Raw genomic sequence first — 18,884 nt, forward strand, 5'->3', positions numbered from 1 at the left:
TCCCAGGAGAGCATCCTGGAAAGGCATTCCCATGAGGATCCCAGGGGAGCATCCTGGAAAGGCATTCCCATGAGGATCCCAGGTGAACATCCTGGGCAGGCATTCCCATGAGAATCCCAGGTGAGCATCCTGGAAAGGCATTCCCATGAGAATCCCAGGTGAGCATCCTGGGCAGGCATTCCCATGAGAATCCCAGGTGAGCATCCTGGAAAGGCATTCCCATGAGAATCCCAGGTGAGCACCCCTGTGAGCATCCCAGGAAAGCATCGCCACGAGCATCCCAAGTGAGCATCCCTGTGAGCACAGCTGCGGGCTCCTTCCACGCGATCCAGGCTCAGCAAGATGGGCTCGAACACAGAGCCCATCTCGTTTTAGCTGCTCTCATCCCAACAGTCTCTCCCAACACCCATTCACTTTGATTACTTTATTGGGGATGAGAAGCAGGCTCTCCAGTTTTAGCACTTTGGATAATAGGAAGTAGTAAAAGGCACCAAAGCGGCTACAAGCACGGCTCCTTCATCTGCTTTGCTGCAGCCCCTCGGCCGCTAAAACACGTCTTTCCCACCCCTTTCCCTGCAGACGAGCACGGCGGACCAAGCAGGCACAGCACCTCCTTCCACTTCCCAACCAATTTCCCAACGTACCAACCACGCCTGCGGCTCCGGCCGCGAGATAAACCCCACGGGGCTGTGCCCAAGAGGCTGCGAGGAGAGGGGTGCTCTGAAAATACAACCATAGCCCAGGGAAAAAGAGGGGAAAAGAAAAAGAGGAGCCCTGAGCACCTCTGGAGGAGGAGGAGAATGGGTAGAGGAGAAGAAGAATGGGAAATCAGTGATTTCCCGCAGCCACACCGGGGATGAGAGTGGTGGGGGAGGATGGGCTGGTGGCAGCAGCGCCCTGGCCCTTCCCCACCATGGTTTCGGCATTCCTGCCCTGTTGGTGCGATGCAACATCTATTCCCCTTCCTCTCCCCCCCCAGCACAGGAGTTTAATGAAAATTTGGGATTATATATTATTAACAGACTGTAATTGGCGAGAAGGTGGAAGGGGGGTGGGGGGAGAAATATGGATTTAAAAAAAAAAAAAAAAATTGCCAAGTAAATTTATGCACTGTCGTCGCTTTACAACCTAATTAATTCAGTAATTTCAAAAACAATTTTATTTATGTTCCATTTACCACATCAAAAGTGCAAAGAGAAAAAAGCACCAAACCACAGTGATGCTAAAATAATACCTCAAGGCATCTATTTTTAATCAGCAGGGAAAAAGAGAAAAAAAAAAAAGAAGGGAAAAAAAGAAGAGCCGGCCCCTGTTTCTATACAATCTCTGCTGGGCAGACCACCAACTTGGGGAGAGCGAAGCAGCCGAGCCCTCTGCGAGTGCCTTCCTGGCTGCCGAAAACAGAGCTTGTCAAAAAAAAAAAACCAAATCCATAATGGCCTGAGGCTCCTCTCCAATCTATTTTCTGCTCAGCTGGTTTTAAATGAAGTTATTATGAGTCATTAAAACACCCGCAAGCCTGTGGAAGTCAGCCAATTACAATTTTAAATTTAGCCTGTTCTCTACCCCATTCTCTTGTTTTCTTCTTTTGCCCACATCAAGCTGCTTTTTGATTTTTATTATTGCTGTTATTATTATTATTATTTCCCTTCTCCCCTGTTTCACGCAAGTGGAAGAGACGGTCGTGAAAATCTCTGCTCTAAAACACATAGCAGAGAAACCCAAAAGGACCAAAAAAGAGATGGAGCTGCAGAGCAGGCTTGGATGTAGAGAGGGAAACGGCTTTGCCTCCTCCTTTCCCAAAGTGCCATCAAAAGGCCAGGCTTGAACGTGAGACACAAAGGGCTTTGGAGGTGAGGAAGGACTCGGCTTGGAGGGGGAGTGCTGGGGGCATCAGGTTCTCCTGGTTGAGCATCTCTGAGCGAGCCCCGGCCACAGGCAGCTCTCACGGGGAAGATGCTCCGGTGGCATGGCACAGGTTGCCCCGGAGAGGACCGGGAATACACCTGGAATGACAGACCAGGGACTGGGCATGGTGAGAAGAGCCACCAACACCATCACCCAACCTTTGCCAGAAGGTGCCATTGCCTCCCACGGCGATGGGTACAGCGGGGTATTTTCATACTTCAAAGAAAAAATCAATGTTTTTTGCTCAGGAGCAAAAAACCAGGCAGTTCCTTACATAACTCCCCCTTTTCCTCCACCCTACGAGCGCCGCTCTCTCCGGCAGCCTCCTCTCGGTGGGGAAAAAACGACAGAGCCCATTGCCATCGCCGGCAGCCCCGCGCGGCGAGCGAGCGAGCACGGAGTGCGCTGCACAGCCCATAAAACTCCAAACAGCCTCCAGACACTCCTGCAATCGTCCTCCATCAAAACACTTTGTCTTGCATACAGAAATGCGGCGGGGCGCCGTACGGAATACCAAATCAGCCCGTGACGGTGCGGGAGGCGGCTCCTTGGCAACCGGGGGGGCTTCGCAGCCGCGCCGCTCGACAGGAAACAAAATCTGTCAAGCCTGTTGGGCAAATGATAAACATTAGCGGTATTAAAGAAAAAAACCCAACCGCAAAAGCTGCGTAAATGGCTGGCGAGCGCGCAGGGAGGGATGGAAAGGGATGGGGAGCAACGGGGGGGCTCTCCCCTCATTCCTTCCCCAACCCCAAAGGGGTCCCCAGCATCACAACCTTGGGGGAACTTTGGGAAGTTTCCCCTCTCGACAGAACGCGATGGGGAAGCGGGTGGGTGGCGATGGTCACGTCTGTTCCACGGTAGTGACACGGATGGATGCGTTGGGGATGGGGAGCGCAGCGGGGCGAGGGGTCCTGGCACCCCGCTTCGCACCCCACCCTCAGCACTGAGAGGTGGCGCACAGAGGGGAGCGAGGAGAGGCGGCGGCGGGTGAAAAATAAATACATTTCATCAGGTAAGGGCTGGGGGGAGAAAGGAGCTGGCTCCGACCCAGCGGCTGGGTCCAGGAACCCAGCCAAAACAGGAGCTAAAAAGCAAACCATGTTCTTCTGGTCTCAGCTCAGGCTCTCGAGGCAGAGAGGATGGGGAGGAAGAGGGGGGGCAGAGAAATGTATTTTTCATCAGCCAGTGTATAATTTATAAACAGCATTAAACAGTTTTTGTTTTCTTTCTTCCTCTCCCCCGTGTGCGCGGCTTGGCCGGCAGTCAAGCCTGCATTAATTTCTGCTGTGGGTACAGTGTGTTCTTGGATGCACATCTGCGGATGATCATAAACGCGGGAACGCTGGCAGAACATCCAGACCTGCCGGCAGGGCCGCTGACATCAGCCGGGAGCGAGCGCGGGACGTCGGCCAGCCGGGACGGGGAAGGGGGGGCAGGCGGCCGGGAGCGAGGGGGACAGAGCCACCGTCCCCCCATCACCTCCATGGAGAGAAGGGGCGATGCTCCGTGGAGAGGCGGATGGGATGAGCCACTGGAATCGGGCTGGGGGAGGTGAGGGGTGGGATGCAAAGTACCCCCCACGCTCACACCGGGTCCTGCTCCCCCAGCGCAGCCCATCTCATCACCCAACAGCACCTTAGTGCTTTCTTTCCCACTTCCCGATGACGCAGGGTGAACCGAGCAGGTTTGGGTGGGGATGGAAGCTGCTGGTCGGGGGCAGGAGGCTGCGGGCGCGCTGCCCGCAAGCATCTCCACGTGCTGTTGGCGTTTGCCCCCATCCGCAGCCCAGAGTGGGCCGTGGCAGCCATCTCCAGGGCAGAGGCTCCTGCAGGATGGAGAGCGTAGAGGCAGGAATCTGCTTTTCTCCCACACAGGGGATTTGGTAGCCACCGCCCCGGGATGTGAGGCAGTGTGCCCCCCAAAACCCCGGTGCGGGGAGGATGCTGCGGTGGCAGCGCTGCGATCAGACTCCTCGGGGCAAATAACAGCACTGCTCAACCCCATCTCCCACCAGCCAGGCTTCTCACCTCATTCCCTTTCATTTTTTTCTGGGAGTGGGGCAACTCTTAATATCATCTTTATGGGTTTTTGAGAGTGTGACTGCAGCCAGGAGCGGATGGTGTCGGGCAGCACGTAGAGAAGGGTTTTGCACGGCATTAAGGGCTTTATATTTGCGCTTTATATTGTAGGGTAAACATTTGGCTGAATATTTACCTTGCACCTGCAAGGCTGCTGCGATAAAGCAGCCGAGCACCCATGATGTGACGGGGGGACATCAACCCCCTTAGAGCCGGTCCCTAGTTTATTCCTTAATTTAGGAGCACCTTTACCATGGGGTATCTCCCATAAATGCTTGATGGGGACACATGTGAGATGCTAACCTCTCTGTTAAACCCTGTGTTTGCTGCCTTTGGCAGGGAAGGCTGCTGAATGAGGGGGTGCCAATGGGGCACAAGCCATTCCACCGCCATGCTCTCCCATGGGGCAAATTCCCAATTAAACATGGATGCGAAGGCAAGCACCTTTGGAACACTGCTATACCGAAAACAAGCCCTTGTGCCGCTGCTCCGGCAAAACCTCGTTGCATCCCAGGCTGGCGGAGGAGGGGAGGCGAGGGGAGAGGTGCAAAGGTCTCCTGCTTTAATAAATAACAGTGCTGGAATTCGCGGCGGTTGTTTGCGAGCGCAGGGCAAAGCTCTCCCTGCTCCCCGCCCTCGCCGGGTTGAAAAAAAAATGAAAAAAAAATAAAAATAATAATTAATCCTGCATGATGACAAGCTTGGCTCGGCGCGCACTGTACATACTGTACCCACAAAGCTGGCCGCCCGCCAGGGACGGGCCGAGAGCCAAAGCGACCGTAATAAACATGAGCCGCGTGCGCCAGCACTGGAAGGGGGGGACCAGCATCCCGGGGACCAGCACTGGTGGGGAAACCAGCATCCTGCACCACAGTATTTGTGGGGAGATACCACCATCCTGCACCCCAATGTCGGGGGGCACCAGCATCTATACCAGGGACCAGTATTCCACATCTCAGCACTGGGAGAGTATACTACCACCCTGCACCCCGGACCTGGGAGAGGACCGGTATCATAGAATCATAGAATCATTAGGTTGGAAAAGACCTGTAGGATCATCAAGTCCAATCGTTCCTATCTGCCCCTAAAACAAGTCCCTGAGCACCTCATCTACCTGTCCTTTAAATAACTCCAGGGATGGGGACTCCACCACCTCTCTGGGCACTCCAGGGTCACGGGAGTCCAGCATCCTGAGGACCAGCATCCTGCATCCCAGTGCTGAGAAGGACCAGCATCCTGCGTCCTAGCATCCTCCATGTCAATGCAGAGGGGGACCAGCATCCCAGGGACCAGCATCCTGCACCCCAACGCTGGATGAGGATCACTATCCTGGGGATCAGCATCCTGCACCCCAATGTTGGAAGAGGATCAGTATCCTGGGGATCAGCATCCTGCACCCCAATGTTGGATGAGGATCAGTATCCTGGGGACCAGCATCCTGCATCCCATTGTTGGATGAGGATCAGTATCCTGGGGACCAGCATCCTGCATCCCATTGCTGGATGAGGATCAGTATCCTGGGGACCAGCATCCTGCACCCCAATGTTGGACGAGGATCAGTATCCTGGGGACCAGCATCCTGCACCCCATTGTTGGATGAGGATCAGTATCCTGGGGACCAGCATCCTGCACCCCAATGTTGGAAGAGGATCAGTATCCTGGGGACCAGCATCCTGCACCCCAATGTTGGATGAGGATCAGTATCCTGGGGACCAGCATCCTGCACCCCATTGTTGGATGAGGATCAGTATCCTGGGGACCAGCATCCTGCACCCCAGAACTACGAACGTACTGGGGAAAACAGATACAGATACATATAAAAATATAAAATATTTTCCTTGCGAAGCTCCCCCCAGGCAGCATCTTCCACCCCAAGAGATCCGCCCTGAAATGAGGGGAACAGGGATTCCCACCTGTGTTCCACCAAAGAGGTCCGGTGGCCGCCTGCATTTTATTCACTGCTGTCTGAGGGGCTGCACGCCTAACAGGAACATCAGCCTACATTGACTTGCAGAGCACAAGCCTTCCCACCAGCGCAGTGCTCCAGTCCTTCCCTATCTATTTAATTAAAGGGCCTGCAACATGTGAACCTGCTCGTTAGATTCATTAGGCAGAAGATGCCTAATTCCACAGCAGTTTTGCTAATGAAACTGCGGCGGGCGCCTGTATGCGAGGAACACGATGCCAGGATGCGCACAGGAGCTGAAGCGAAGGTGATGCCTGTGCTGTGAGGACACCAAGGAACCGCGCGGTACGTAGAGTTTGTTATTTTGAGCTGCTTAGCCCGGAAAATATTTCTCTAATTAAGGATTTGAAAACAAACTCCAAAAAAAGAAAATTTAAATAAATCAAATTACTGGGCACTGCAGAACGAGTTCGCAATGCACTGTCCTGGGAAAGGTCCAGCAGCGCTGCATGCATTGCCTCTAGACGAGAGGCTGCAGCATCCCTGGGTGGGCACGGAGAGCATCCCCCCAACCTGCCCCGAGCATCCCTGCCAACGCACCTGAGTGAGCCAGTAAGTGCATTCGCAGCCGCAAGCTGTCCAGGAAACGCTTCCCGCACAGTTCGCATCCATAAGTCTTCATTCCGCTGTGCAGCTTCCTAGGGGAGAAGAGAGAAGGGTCAGTCCTGCGTGCAGGGAAAGGTTATCCAAAACAACGCCGGGAAACTTCTGACATTTCAGGCAACCAACGCATCGCCCCAAATTGGTTCTGGTGTGAGAAGGGTGTGCACAGGAGGCCCTGTGTGACAGCCCAGAGCTGATGAGATCACCTTCTGCTGTTTGATGTTTGCTATCATCACTGCAGTTGGATTCCTTTAGTAAACCAAACAGATCTGAATCTGGAGTTAATGCAAAGTATGGGTTGGCAAAAGTCTTCCCCACACAGCAAGCGTTTTTGAAAGGGACACTGTACTCCACAAAAGAATTTAAGAGGTTGCTTATATGCATTTCTAACTGAATCCCAATTTCCATCCCAATTCAGCATGACACAGATGACAAGCAGAACCCTCGCTGCCAGCGAGCAAACAGGAAACATGGCACTCGCCGTTTCCTGGCACCACGAGGCACAGCCTGAGCTACGCCCGGGCGCATTGCGCAACCTCCCGGCTGCGGCAGCAGAGCTGCAGCACCCATCCTGCATCACACCGCAGGGCCGAGCATCCCCAGCAACCTGGGGAGCAGGGGTGGGGCTTGGGCATCGGTCACAGCATCTCCCCCACCTTTGCCATCACGGGCAGCGGGTGCTGGGCTTGGCCACAACAGCCAAACCCATGTTATTTTCCTCTCTTTGCTGTGGAGGTGTCGATGCTCTGTCTTTGGGTAGCAAAGACAAGAGGTCCCTATCAAATAAGACAACCTTGAACAGGTAGCATTTGCACTGACCTGGACAAGAGTATTGTCCAAGGCTACGATGACCAACCACCCCACCTCCACCTCGCTCCCAGAGCTGTCACTGCCACTCAAGGGCATTGCAAACCCATTTCCCCCACCATTTAGGGCCACCTGCAGAGGAATCATAGAATCACTAGGTTGGAAAGGACCCGCTGGATCATTGAGTCCAACCATTCCTAACACTCCCTAAACCATGCCCCTCAGCACCTCATCCACCCATCCCTTAAACACCTCCAGGGAAGGCGACTCAACCCCCTCCCTGGGCAGCCTCTGCCAGTGGATCATCCCAAAGCTCATCCCAAAGAACCACTGCTGCTCCAAGCATGTGGAGGGACATCGCGCAGCCCCCGAAATGCCTGGAATGGGCACTTGTTGCTTGATTTCACCACATCAGCTGGTGATAAATGGATGCTTTTGCAAAACAACCCAGCTCTGCTCTCGACAGCAGCGCTGATAACAAGCCCCCAAGCCCCAAATGCTTCCAGCCAAGTGCGCTGGCTGCTGCCCGCCAGCCACACCGCAGTTCATGTGAGCCGCTTGTACCGACGGGCTCGCCACGGGAGCACGTGCAAAGTTTCAAAATCGGATGCTGTAAACAGAGAAGTATTTGTATGTGTTTGAGGAGTAACACAGCACATCGCTGTGTGCCGACCTCTGATCGCATCCACCATTTATCATCACTCTGCAACAAGACGAGCGTATTTTTATTGCCTTGTTGCCAAAGACAAAACAGAAGCGGTCTTGTCCAAGGCTGGACCGACCTTCCCCTCCCTTTGCTGCTCCCGCGGGAGCGCTCAGCCTCGGACACGCAGTGCTGCAAAGACCACTCGCCTTCCACGCATGGGTTGGGCTGCGGGGAGAGGGAGCTTTGCAGAAGCTTTATTTCCTGCCACCAATGTGAAGGTGTTGCTTCATTGAGCCCCAGCCAGAGCATCACCTGCAGCGGCGGAGGGTCCGGAGCCCTAAAATTTCCCCTGCCCCATGGCACACAGAGTCCACTTTCCTTGCATGGAGCCGGCCCTGCATCCCGTACGTATCCCACTTTACAGGGATGCCGGACTGCAAAGGAGACCTCACGATGTCTGCAGTAGGAAACGCTATGGAGCTGAAAGGGAGCGGAGAGGAAAAGAGGAGGAGTTGGTTTCAACTCTCGACTTTGCTGTATAATGTAATTATTAATCAGGCTTGTCCTGAATTCACTGTGTCATAGCGGAGGATTAAGAGTCATGCACGAATTCAGGCCAAGAAGGTTTACAATCCAAAGGATTTATCCGCCTTGCGAAAATAAATAACACACCAGCCTCCTGACAGACTCGTGCTGCCAAGAAGTCAGCTAAATAAGTGACAACCTTCTCATTTTGCATTTTTAATTAGGGACGTGCCTGTCACACCTCCCCGGCTCGGGCTGAGCTCGGTTCCGCTCTCAGTGCTGGGTTTAAATCCCTTTGGTAGGAAGAGCACGGAATCCTCTGTGCCAGCATTGCAGCGCTCGCCTCTTGGAGGCCAGGGCGCCTTTTCAGTGAATTGAAGTGTGTTTGGTTAATTAGCGCGAGTGAAACTTGGGATTTTTTGAGTTTTTTTTTAAAGTAAGTGTCAGGAAACAGAGCAGAAACCAAAGGAGAGGCTTCCTTTCTCTGCATCACCCAAGCCTGTAGAAATAACAGCAAACACAACTGCTCCCAGTTGCTCCCAGCACTGATCCCAAAAAGTCAAGGCAATATGGGTGAAATTCCTGCTCTTGCGCAGCAAGTGCAAGGAGAGGATGAGGGGAATGTTTTTCAGCTAAAAGAGGGGAAGAATGAGATAAGATCTTAGGAAGAAATGTTTTCTTGTGCGGGTGGGGAGGCCCTGGCCCAGGTTGCCCAGAGCAGTGGTGGCTGCCCCATCCCTGGAGGGGTTCCAGGCCAGGTTGGATGGGGCTTGGAGCCCCTGATCCAGTGGGAGGTGTCCCTGCCCATGGCAGGGGGTGGGACTGAATGGGCTTTGGGGTCCCTTCCAACCCATTCCATGATTCTATGAGATTGCAATCACCTCCCCAGGCGCAGCAATCTATTCCTGCCCCCGTAACGGCAAGCTGGAAAACGGCACTTGATGCCAAGCAGGGTCTGAGAAACGGGTGTGGGGATAAGACACCCTCTCCCACCTTCCCCAGCAAGGAGGGGGGAAAACATGGGAGCAAGGAGCCCACTGGTCTCACTGGTCCCTGGAAGCTGGCATCTCCATCCAACTCAGGCCCTGCGATTTCCCCTTGCCGCGTAACCTCCTCGTCGTTTCAACGCGCTGGGGTGCTCACTGAGTAATTTATTTGCAATATCTCTATCAACAAATTTCCACAGCAACAAAAGTTTTCCATTCGGCGCCTGCTTATAGGACGATCTTATCGCTCGCCATCTTGCACAGTCCCTTTCAACAAGGTCTTAAAGCGCTTTATCTGCTCGGTTTCCTGGTAGCAAAATATGATTGAAATGTTCTATTTCTGCTCGCCGGATTAAAGAGATGTTGCAAAACGGCACAAAAACCTGGCAGATGTAAGCAAGGTATTACGGCTGCTCGGGCAGTTAAGATCTGAGGGGAAAGATCAATATGTGCTTCTGAAGTTGTGCCTCTAGAAAGGGGGGGGAGAAGTTAAAGATGATAAAATACAGCACTGCTCAGTGACGCTACTTGAACGTAAATGAATAAACTCTGCATTATTATTCCAACCTGATTCTGAAATCGCTCTTCACATACTTCTTTTCTCCTGCAAGATCCTTACAAGCAACTCAGCCAAGAAGATTCTTGTTGGATGGAGAGCAGCAGCAATTAAGGAAAGTGCCTTTTTTTTAATAAAAAAAAAAGACAGTTTTCCTCTGCAATTCCTTCTCGATGCAATGTTTGAGGGACACAGAAACACGAAACCAAGCGAAGCCTCCAGGTTGTGAGCTTTTCCTGGAGGATGGTCCAGCACAGAAGTTTGCCAGGGCTACGAGGATGCTTGTGGTGGGGCATCCAAGGGCCGGGACCGAACTTCTTGAGCAAGGGCCCGTGGGGATGTTCGGCGAAGGGCTCTCCAGGCGGGATATAAACCAACCATGGGGCGATACCCCCTCCCCACCCAGCACCAGCAAACAAAAGCCGGGCGGGAGGCTGGCCCCTCGCAAGCTGCCGGTAATTAAAAAGGCCTGTAAATGCCCCGCAAAAAGCACTTCAAAGGGACGGCGACTCCAGCGAGACCGCGCGGTGTAAAAATTATGAGTTTTCCCCACAGGGTGCTTTGTGTGAAAAGGCCAGGATCGGTGGCAAACGCCGCTGCCCGCTCCTGGAGGATGCAGGAGCTCAGTGGAGCATCCCGGGGTGCAGGTACCAGCACAACCCCAGGACCTAAGGACCATCGTAAGTGGCCTCTGATGCTGTCAGCAAACTCCTGCCCTGCCTGCTTAAAAACCTGCACAAACCCACCTTCTGCTGCTTTTATTTAAGGAGCTCTGGTGTCCTGGCCTCTCCCTGCTGCCCTTTTGGGAGGCGGGGAGGAGACCCCCTCCCTCCGTGCCAAACAAGACACATGGCTTTTGGTTGTTTGATTACTTTTAAGAGTGTATTTTTTCCTCTCAAACAGAGTGAACACAATGGTTAGGAAATTTGACAGAAAACTATTCCGAGCCATTTATTGCCTTAATGCGCACCTTTGTCCAACAGGCAGTTTTGACAGGAGCGATAAATTCCAAATTTATGTCAACAGAGCATATGTTGAACACCTCATTTCTGAGCTAAAGCGGCATGCTGCCCCATAAATCACCCTTCTGTTTGAAATGAAAGTAGATTACGGGCCTGTGTTATTGAGCAGTTAGAGCCACAGTCGTATAAATCAGAACTTTTAACTCCAGGCGATCCGTTCTGCAATTAACTAAAGGGCACTTTGTCATCTCCGGGCTGGGGCGCAGCTTGGCAGGGCAACCGGCTACCACGGAAAGGCAAACCCCCTCATTGCCAAGGAAAGGCTCTAGCATGGCAGAGCTTTGCTTCATACCTGTTGAAGCGGAGAATTTGGAGGCAAAGACTGGAGCAGAGTGTGGAATGTACGGCTCCATACCGCTGCCACGCAGCCCGGCCTTGGGAAATCAATGCCAATGGTCTTTGGAGGTTCACAAATCACTGCCCACATCCCTCCTGATCCATGTTTTGGCAACCAGTTCAAACAGAGCGGGAGGATCCCAAGGCTGGTGTGACGTATGCAAAACCTCAGAGTCCTCGTAAGTTAAAAGCAAGAGAAAAATATGCCTTAACGCAACACAGAGAGACTTGCACCGACTTGAAAGTGAAAGGAACAGACAGAAACCAGTCCTCGTGAATTTTGCAGTGGGTTTGCCTGCATCTCCTGATGCCTGTGCAACAGGTTGAGCCCCTCGTCCCACTGCGTTTCACCCTGTCCTGCTGCGTTTCATCCCTGTGTTTCCCCCCATCCCGCTATTTTCACCTCTGCATTCCATCCCATCCCACTGCGTTTCATCCCATCCCACTGCACTTTCCAGGGACGTGGAACCAGAAGACGCCGGGTTGAGCCCCTGAACGCGGGTGTGGAGGGCGAGGGGCAGGTTACCACTCGCGGGAACAGCAGCGCTATAAAAAGATTCAGACGCTAAGTATTTCCTTTCCTATAAAATATTCATTGCTGTGCGCGAGAGCCAGGGAGCAGAAACCTCAAGCGGTTCTAACTTTGTGCCGCAGCAATAACAGAGTTTTATAGGTGCCTTCTGATTTTATTTATACCGGGCTGTAACTGCGGTGCCCGCTGGAGGGGCGGCTGCCGGCCGGGATGATCCCGCTGCGATGCACGGCATCAAGCACCGGGCAGGCAAACTGGGACCAGGACGGCTTCACATTCCCAGCACAACCAGGCTAAAGAATTCACCAAAACCCTCCCCACCGCCCGATTTCCACCCGCGCCTCCCTCGCCCGGGTGAAATCGATATGAAAATCAATTCATCCCCTGATCTATTTTATCAAGATCCAAGCGGCGGTGCAGCATCTCATTTGCGGTGGGGATCTCGCAGAAAGCCAAGGTCAGTGGGCAACGAGCCGCCTGCAAACACCACGCTGTACATCCTCCGATAAGAGCTGTACATCCGCGCGGCGCAGAGGGCGATTTCCCCTGACACGATTATTTACGATGCTCGGAGTCACCGGGCTGCTAGCGCGGGACGTGGGGCAGGGGAGGCTCGGCTCCTGCGCAGCCACCGCTTGGCCCCCAGCTCCCAGCTCGGAGGATTAAAATAGCAGGGAGAGCTATTAAGGGCATGGGGAAGGGGGAAGGGAGCCGAGACCTTCCTTTCGGTTTAATAAATTAAGTAGGGGGAAAAAAAATAAATAAACAAACTGCCCTCAAACCACCATCACTGCTCCAAAAAAAAAAAAAAAAAATTTAAATAAATCTTACAGGAGCTGGAAATAAAGATTTTACTATTTCTGAGAGAAGAGGGAGGGGACAGCCATCAATAGAGAGCACTAAAACTCCCCGTCTGTACAATATTTATATTTACCGTGAGCCAACTCATGAGCTTAAACCAGATGCAGTGCCGTGACATCATTTCATCACGATGCCGCTTCCCCTTTGCCCAAAAACCGAGGAAAGGATCCCTTACCTTACATAAAAACCAAGCACAAAATGCCAAAAGCTCACTTTACTTCTTTTTTTAGACCCGTCCATAAACAAACACTAATAAATGCTGCCCAAGGGCAGCAGCTCCCACTGGCTGCTCCCAACAGCCTTCCCGGAGCAGCGTGCGCTTCCAGGCCCACAGGCTGGGAAGAGAGGAACCGGCCACAGCAAATCAGGCAACATAAAGATTATTATTAGTTATAATTTATTCCAATTCCCTGGGCTCAGGTGACCACTATTCATTCAATAATCATTATTGCATAGGATTTCCCGGGATAGAGCTTCTCCCTAGGAGCTCTCTTTGTGCAGTTCAGCCGCAGCACCTTCTGTTTCTGCCCCCTCGAGCGAGGGGGTCCAGGGGCTCACGTTGGATGGGATGAGCATGGATGGAGAGCCTTCAGATGGATCCGCGACCAGACCACGCGGGAACAGATGTTGCCCCAGCTCCAGACCTAGGTGGATCTGGGGATTTGGTACGGTGCTGTCTGTACGGAAGGCCTGCTCCGTGATGGTGCCGGGAGCAGCAGCTCCTGTTGGCCCTGGGAACGACTCCCATGGGGCATCGCCGCTGATAACCCAGAAAGATGCAAAAAGTTCCAAAAGGTCTTATTTTCAGCAGAGGGCTGGAGCGCAGGCACCAAGGTGCTAACACATCACAACACATGCAGCCCCGCTTAAACCAACCAGCGGGAATTTAGCCACCCAAAATCACCACCCCCTTCCCCGGGCATCTGGCGACGCAGACGCACTGCGCACCACAGGCTGCGGCCGTCGTGCCGAGCCGACACGACAGGGGTGTCAGCAGCGTCAGGCGGAACGCAGGGAGCTTATCCTTACGGAATTGTGACAAAAAAGCCAAGTGACCTTAGCCGAGCGCATCTGCCGCAGTGGCAGCGTGATTATTCAGATGTTTTGATTCCTAATTCAGAAATAATAAGCGGTTCACGGATTCCAAGTTTAAAAATATATTCATCATCTGGTTTCCTTAGCAGCACGTGTGCGGCTGGAGCACCAGCACCGTCCGCAAGCAGCAAGGCACCAGCCTTGGCTGCTCATCCCTCCCAACATGAACCTATCCGGGTAGGACACAGGGAAAGTGTTTAGCACAGCGTTCTCTGCGAGGAGATGCTGGAAAGGGTCCTGAGGTGGTCCAGGCAGCATCATCATTGCAGGTCCTTGAGCCCTGAGGAGACAGCAAAAGTCCCCAAGGAGCCAAAAGTAGGGAACAGAGGAGAGTGGAGATGCTAACAGGACGCTGGAGCAATGAATTTACATAAGGAGGACAATTTTAGGACAGGGATATTTAAAATCTCCAGTTTCTCCAATGACCCAGCTGCAGGGACGAGGCTGGACACGCATCTGAAACTGGGTGGTACTCCCAGGGCTGCCACAGGGATGAGCTGGCATGAGCCCGGGAGCCACTTCCCTGCGCTGAGTTCATTTTCAAGGAGCGGGAGCAGCCTCCCCGGGACAGGAGGGGACAGCCCTGTGTCCCCCTCCGATGACTTCCCATCGGCACTATGCTCAGCTTTCTTTTCCCAGCGAGTTTAACGCAGCACTCACTTCTCCCAAGAGTCCCAATCCCATTCCTCCAGCCGTGCTTACTCCTTGCAGGATGCACATATTTCCCTTCCTGCCTTCCCTCCCCGGCAGCTCCTTTGGGTCCCTCGCGCTGGATGAAATAAATCCACAGTAGAAGCTCCCAGCAGAGAGCCACGTGCCTCCCACCTCTCACCTCATTACAGAGATGATGTTGACGATGCCGCCATCCCTGGCGCATCCCTGTTTGCAGCCCCCTCTCCCACCAGCCCAGCTGGGAATTGCAGCCAGGAACGGGCGCAAATTAGAGGCAAACGCCGTCTTTCCAGCGAGCGGCCCAGATCCCAAGGAGTTTTATAAGGTAATCAAATATGCAAGAGATTCAACAAACTAATTTCAAGCACACACCTGGGGTCCTCTGATAATGTCGGCTGTGCCTATACAGCACAAGGATTAAAATTTCATAGAGTCATGATTTCATCAGTCGCTAAACTACAAAGGATTAATTAACAGCCAGGGAAGAGCTCATGGCTTGGAAATACAGTCTTAAGGAAAATATCTATCTCCGCTCTCCAGATGTCAGCACACAGATGAATAAAGAGCTTTTGATGAAAATACTTTCTTATTATTAGCAACTCCAAAATGTTGTGTTTTTGTGGCAAGAATTAAGGCTGCCCCACTCCGCCCTGCTGTTCCCCCCCGGCTCCGTGTGCCGCAGCAGGGCTGCTCCAGGCTGTGGGCTCCTGGGATGTGACCTGCAGGTGCACGACTGGGCGTTACACCCATATTTTGGGCATGAGCACAGATTCCTCCCTCAGTCAGGGGACAGGAAGAACCCCAAGCGATTCCCTCTGCAGCAGCACGTGCAGGGGCCCGGCCAGGGGTCTCCCCAGACTGGCTCACCTTGGCTCACCGACTTCCAAAGTGTTCCCTCGTCAAGTGGGCTTGGAAAGCCTGGAAAGAACACAAGGGGACCAACCTGCCAAAGCCACGGTGAGAGCTACTCAGAGTCTCCTCTTTAAGAATGTATTGCACATGCCACAACACCCATTTCCATTTCCCACCTTCCCCACCTCGGGATGAAGGCTGGCGACTGCCAAAATATCCTCTGACAACCTGCAGAGCCTGCATTTCTTTCTTGGAGTGTTTTGCAGGTGTAGGGCAAAGGGATAACACTTGCCTCCACGTAAGACCCTGCCAAGTGCCGGGTCTTATACCTCTTACACGCACGCAACCGTGGCATCAAAACCGCGTGGTGGCTGCAGCCTCCGTGGCGCGAGCGGAGCGTGGCAGCAGGTCCCCCCGCCTTCCCGGGGAAGATGAATTAGGGAGCTGTCAGCGAGGGACAGCCGCAGCAGTTGTGTTGCTGTAAAGGGGCAGTGGAAGTGTCTTTGATTAATGAAACCATAAGACTCAGCTGTTACACAGCCCTTCTTCGGCATAGAGAGATGCCCTCAGACAGGCTGAACACGCCGTGCTCTGCAAAGACTTCTCCTGGCCGCAGCCTGGTCTCCTCCTGCCCTCCACCAGCACAGCTGCTTTTGCCTGGGTCTGTACCACTTCCTCAGGAGTTCCCAGAGCTGACAAAGAACTAATTATTTCCAATTAGAAGCCGGAAGATGAACATCACGCACCTTGTCAAGTCAGTAAATTAACGTATCTGAACTGCGCTGGGCTTTGGTGAGAGCCCAGAGCACCCAGAGCGAGGAGATGGCAGCGACGGGAGGGACTCTGAGGCACTGCAGCCCAGGGATGACGAGTTGGGTGTGCCAAGCCCCGGTGTGGCCAGGCTTTCATCTGGCGTTGGCATCAGTAACCGTCATCCAGCCAAGGAGCATCGCTGCAGGGCTCCTGCCGAGGGTTCCGCACGGAGCCGAGCCGGTACGGGCGCTGCTGCCGGCAATGCAGGGCTGCCGGCCGGTGCGACGGCACCCGTGCAAGGCTGGTGTTTGGTTTGTGTGGGCTGGGATTGCTGGGCAGGAGCGGGAGATGGGCACCTGGCACAAACGGCACCCTAACGCTTCCAGGCACCAACTGCTCCCCCTGCGAACGCAAGAGTTAGAACCATATTCCAGCGCCAGCAGAACCAGAAGCGCCACACAGAGACGGGTGTTTCTCCCTGCCCTTTTCCCCTCTTGAAAATGCCAAGTGCTTTCCCGGGATGCTCTGATGACAGCAAGGACCAAGATCCTCAGGAACACGGGGACAGCCGTCCCGGAGAACAACAAGCATTTTCACGCAGGCTGTTTGTGCAAACTGCCTGGTTTTCCACCCAAGTTCTCAAGGTAGAGACACAAAATGCTTGTTATCAGCGTTTCGCCGGCGTGATTTACTACTGCTAAAACAAGGGTGGTGCATGCAGCGTGGGGGAGCACGGAGCACGGTCGGAGTGGTCAGTGTCTGTTGGGACGGCTGGGATGGAGCGGGGAGCCAGGCTTGGACCGAGGCCATTGCTGTGCACCCAACAGTGAAACCCTCCTACAGCAAACATATTTTTCGGGAAGGACAATGGAAGCAGAAGGTGTGAAAAAGAGCTCATGCAGCGTGAGTCCCGGTGGAACCACACGGCACCGCGCAGCACACGGGGCTGCCTGCATCACATTCGAGTTGGCTCCGCTCCCAAAACCACACAAACATCTGCGCAGAGGGGAGTGAGTGACCACGGGCTGAAACCACGCTGGAAACTTGTCATCTCAGGGAAGAACAACGCAGGCTGATGCCACGGCTGTGGGCAGCATCGCATCCCAGGGCCCCACACTTGCAGTTTTCTCCTTTATGTTTTGACTTTCTGCAACAATTTCAATGTTGGAGCATTAACAGGGAGAGCGCTGCCTTTAGCTCTGGCGTAATTAGTTTTGTTCAGCCTACAACATGTTTTGCTGAAGAATAAATAAATACCTTCTGGGTGAGCCAAGTCGCGAATGGGACGCCAACCCTGACGGCACGCTCTGCTCCCCCCGGCCCCGGCCAAAAGTACGCGTTGTCCCGAACCGACGAGCCTGGGCGTTGCTGTGCTGTCCTGGCGCTTCAGGACCTCCCCGAGGAGGTTTGCTCACGATTAATTCATTTCTGAGCAGCCTCACCCCCCCCTCCCCAATGTGCACAACAGGTTCCATGCAAATTTGGGAGCTTTTAAATTACACCGTTAATGAAAGTAAATAAAGGCAGTTAAAAGGCAATTTGCTCAATTGGTGTTAATATTTAAGCACAGCATGTATAAAAACAAGATCGCAGGATGCGGTTTTTCTGCGAGGAAACTTTTGGTCCCGACTTTCCCACGGAAAGGATCGAGTGTACGCGGCGAGCGCTGTGCGCAGGGTCAGGACTCGGAGCCCCTTGGCAGCAGGCGGTGAGGGTTCTTATTAAGGAGAAATCCCTCATTCCCCCTGCGTTACCAATCGCCCCGGTGAGCCCGGCAATTCCTCCTCTGCCAAGGGGGACAACTGCAGTCCCCCTAAATTCCCTGTGATGCCAGGATTGAAGGGCACTTCCTGGGCTCTATGGACCTTCACTGTGCTGAGAGGCATCAAAGCCTTTTAACACAGCGCGCTGGCTGGGGAGCGGGCAGGAGCTGTTGGCCAAAACCTTCTCCACTTGGTGGGTAACCACGGGAGGAGGAGGTTTACGTTAGCTGGGTTCCTTGCCACAGCTCACACGGGTGATCAGGGGGCTGCCCTCGGGCCACCCAGTGCACAAGAGGATGCACCTGTGCATGAGCTGCATCTCTGCATGCCCCGGAACCTCCTGGGCAACCTCAAGAGACAATGAGAGCCCTGCGCATCCCCTGCTTTCGCAGGACTCTCATCACCCACAGCACTTTGGCCACGGGCAGGTAGCGGAGCCGTCGGCAGTATTCCCAGCATCGCACATCCAGCGCATCCCCGGCTCTGCACGTTACTGCAACCACACGTAAAAGCAACACCCAGACCCGCTGGGAATGCGGTGGCTGCTGCGCAAGCAAACCAAGGAGAACATCATCAGCCAGCCCAAGGTACCACAGGATGCCCCAATGACAGCATCGCTGCTCCGCATGCTCCGAGTTCCCATTCCCAGGCAGGGATGTGGTGTTGTGCCCGGGGCTACCCTAAGAGCAACAAGTTCTTAAAGAAAAATGATAACAGTGACCTGACTCCACAACAAAGCAGGCAAAAAAAGCAATCTTCATTTCCCTTCATCAGCTAGGACACAGCCCAAGAAACGCCGCTGCTCCTCTGGTTTCTAAGGCGCGTTTGCGGCCAGCAGAACTGCAGCTAACGCTTGCCCCTCAGTTAAGCCCAACTCTTGGCAATGCCCCATTTGGCGGGTTATGATGCTCTCGCATAAA

The 18,884-nt window shown here is 53.6% G+C and overlaps 1 protein-coding gene across 2 annotated transcripts in view; it reads right to left on the bottom strand.

Moving 5' to 3' along the window:
* Positions 1 to 18,884, bottom strand: part of ZBTB16 (zinc finger and BTB domain containing 16) — a 63,509-nt gene that overhangs the window by 25,082 nt on the left and 19,543 nt on the right. For both annotated transcript variants that reach the window (XM_054086975.1, XM_054086976.1), the window contains exon 3: positions 6,496 to 6,593. In XM_054086975.1, coding sequence (XP_053942950.1) covers positions 6,496 to 6,593 — 98 coding nt within the window. The remainder of the gene's footprint in view (positions 1 to 6,495; positions 6,594 to 18,884) is intronic.

The sequence above is a fragment of the Cuculus canorus genome, chromosome 23 (assembly GCF_017976375.1).
Source record: "Cuculus canorus isolate bCucCan1 chromosome 23, bCucCan1.pri, whole genome shotgun sequence".
Classification (NCBI taxonomy): domain Eukaryota; kingdom Metazoa; phylum Chordata; class Aves; order Cuculiformes; family Cuculidae; genus Cuculus; species Cuculus canorus.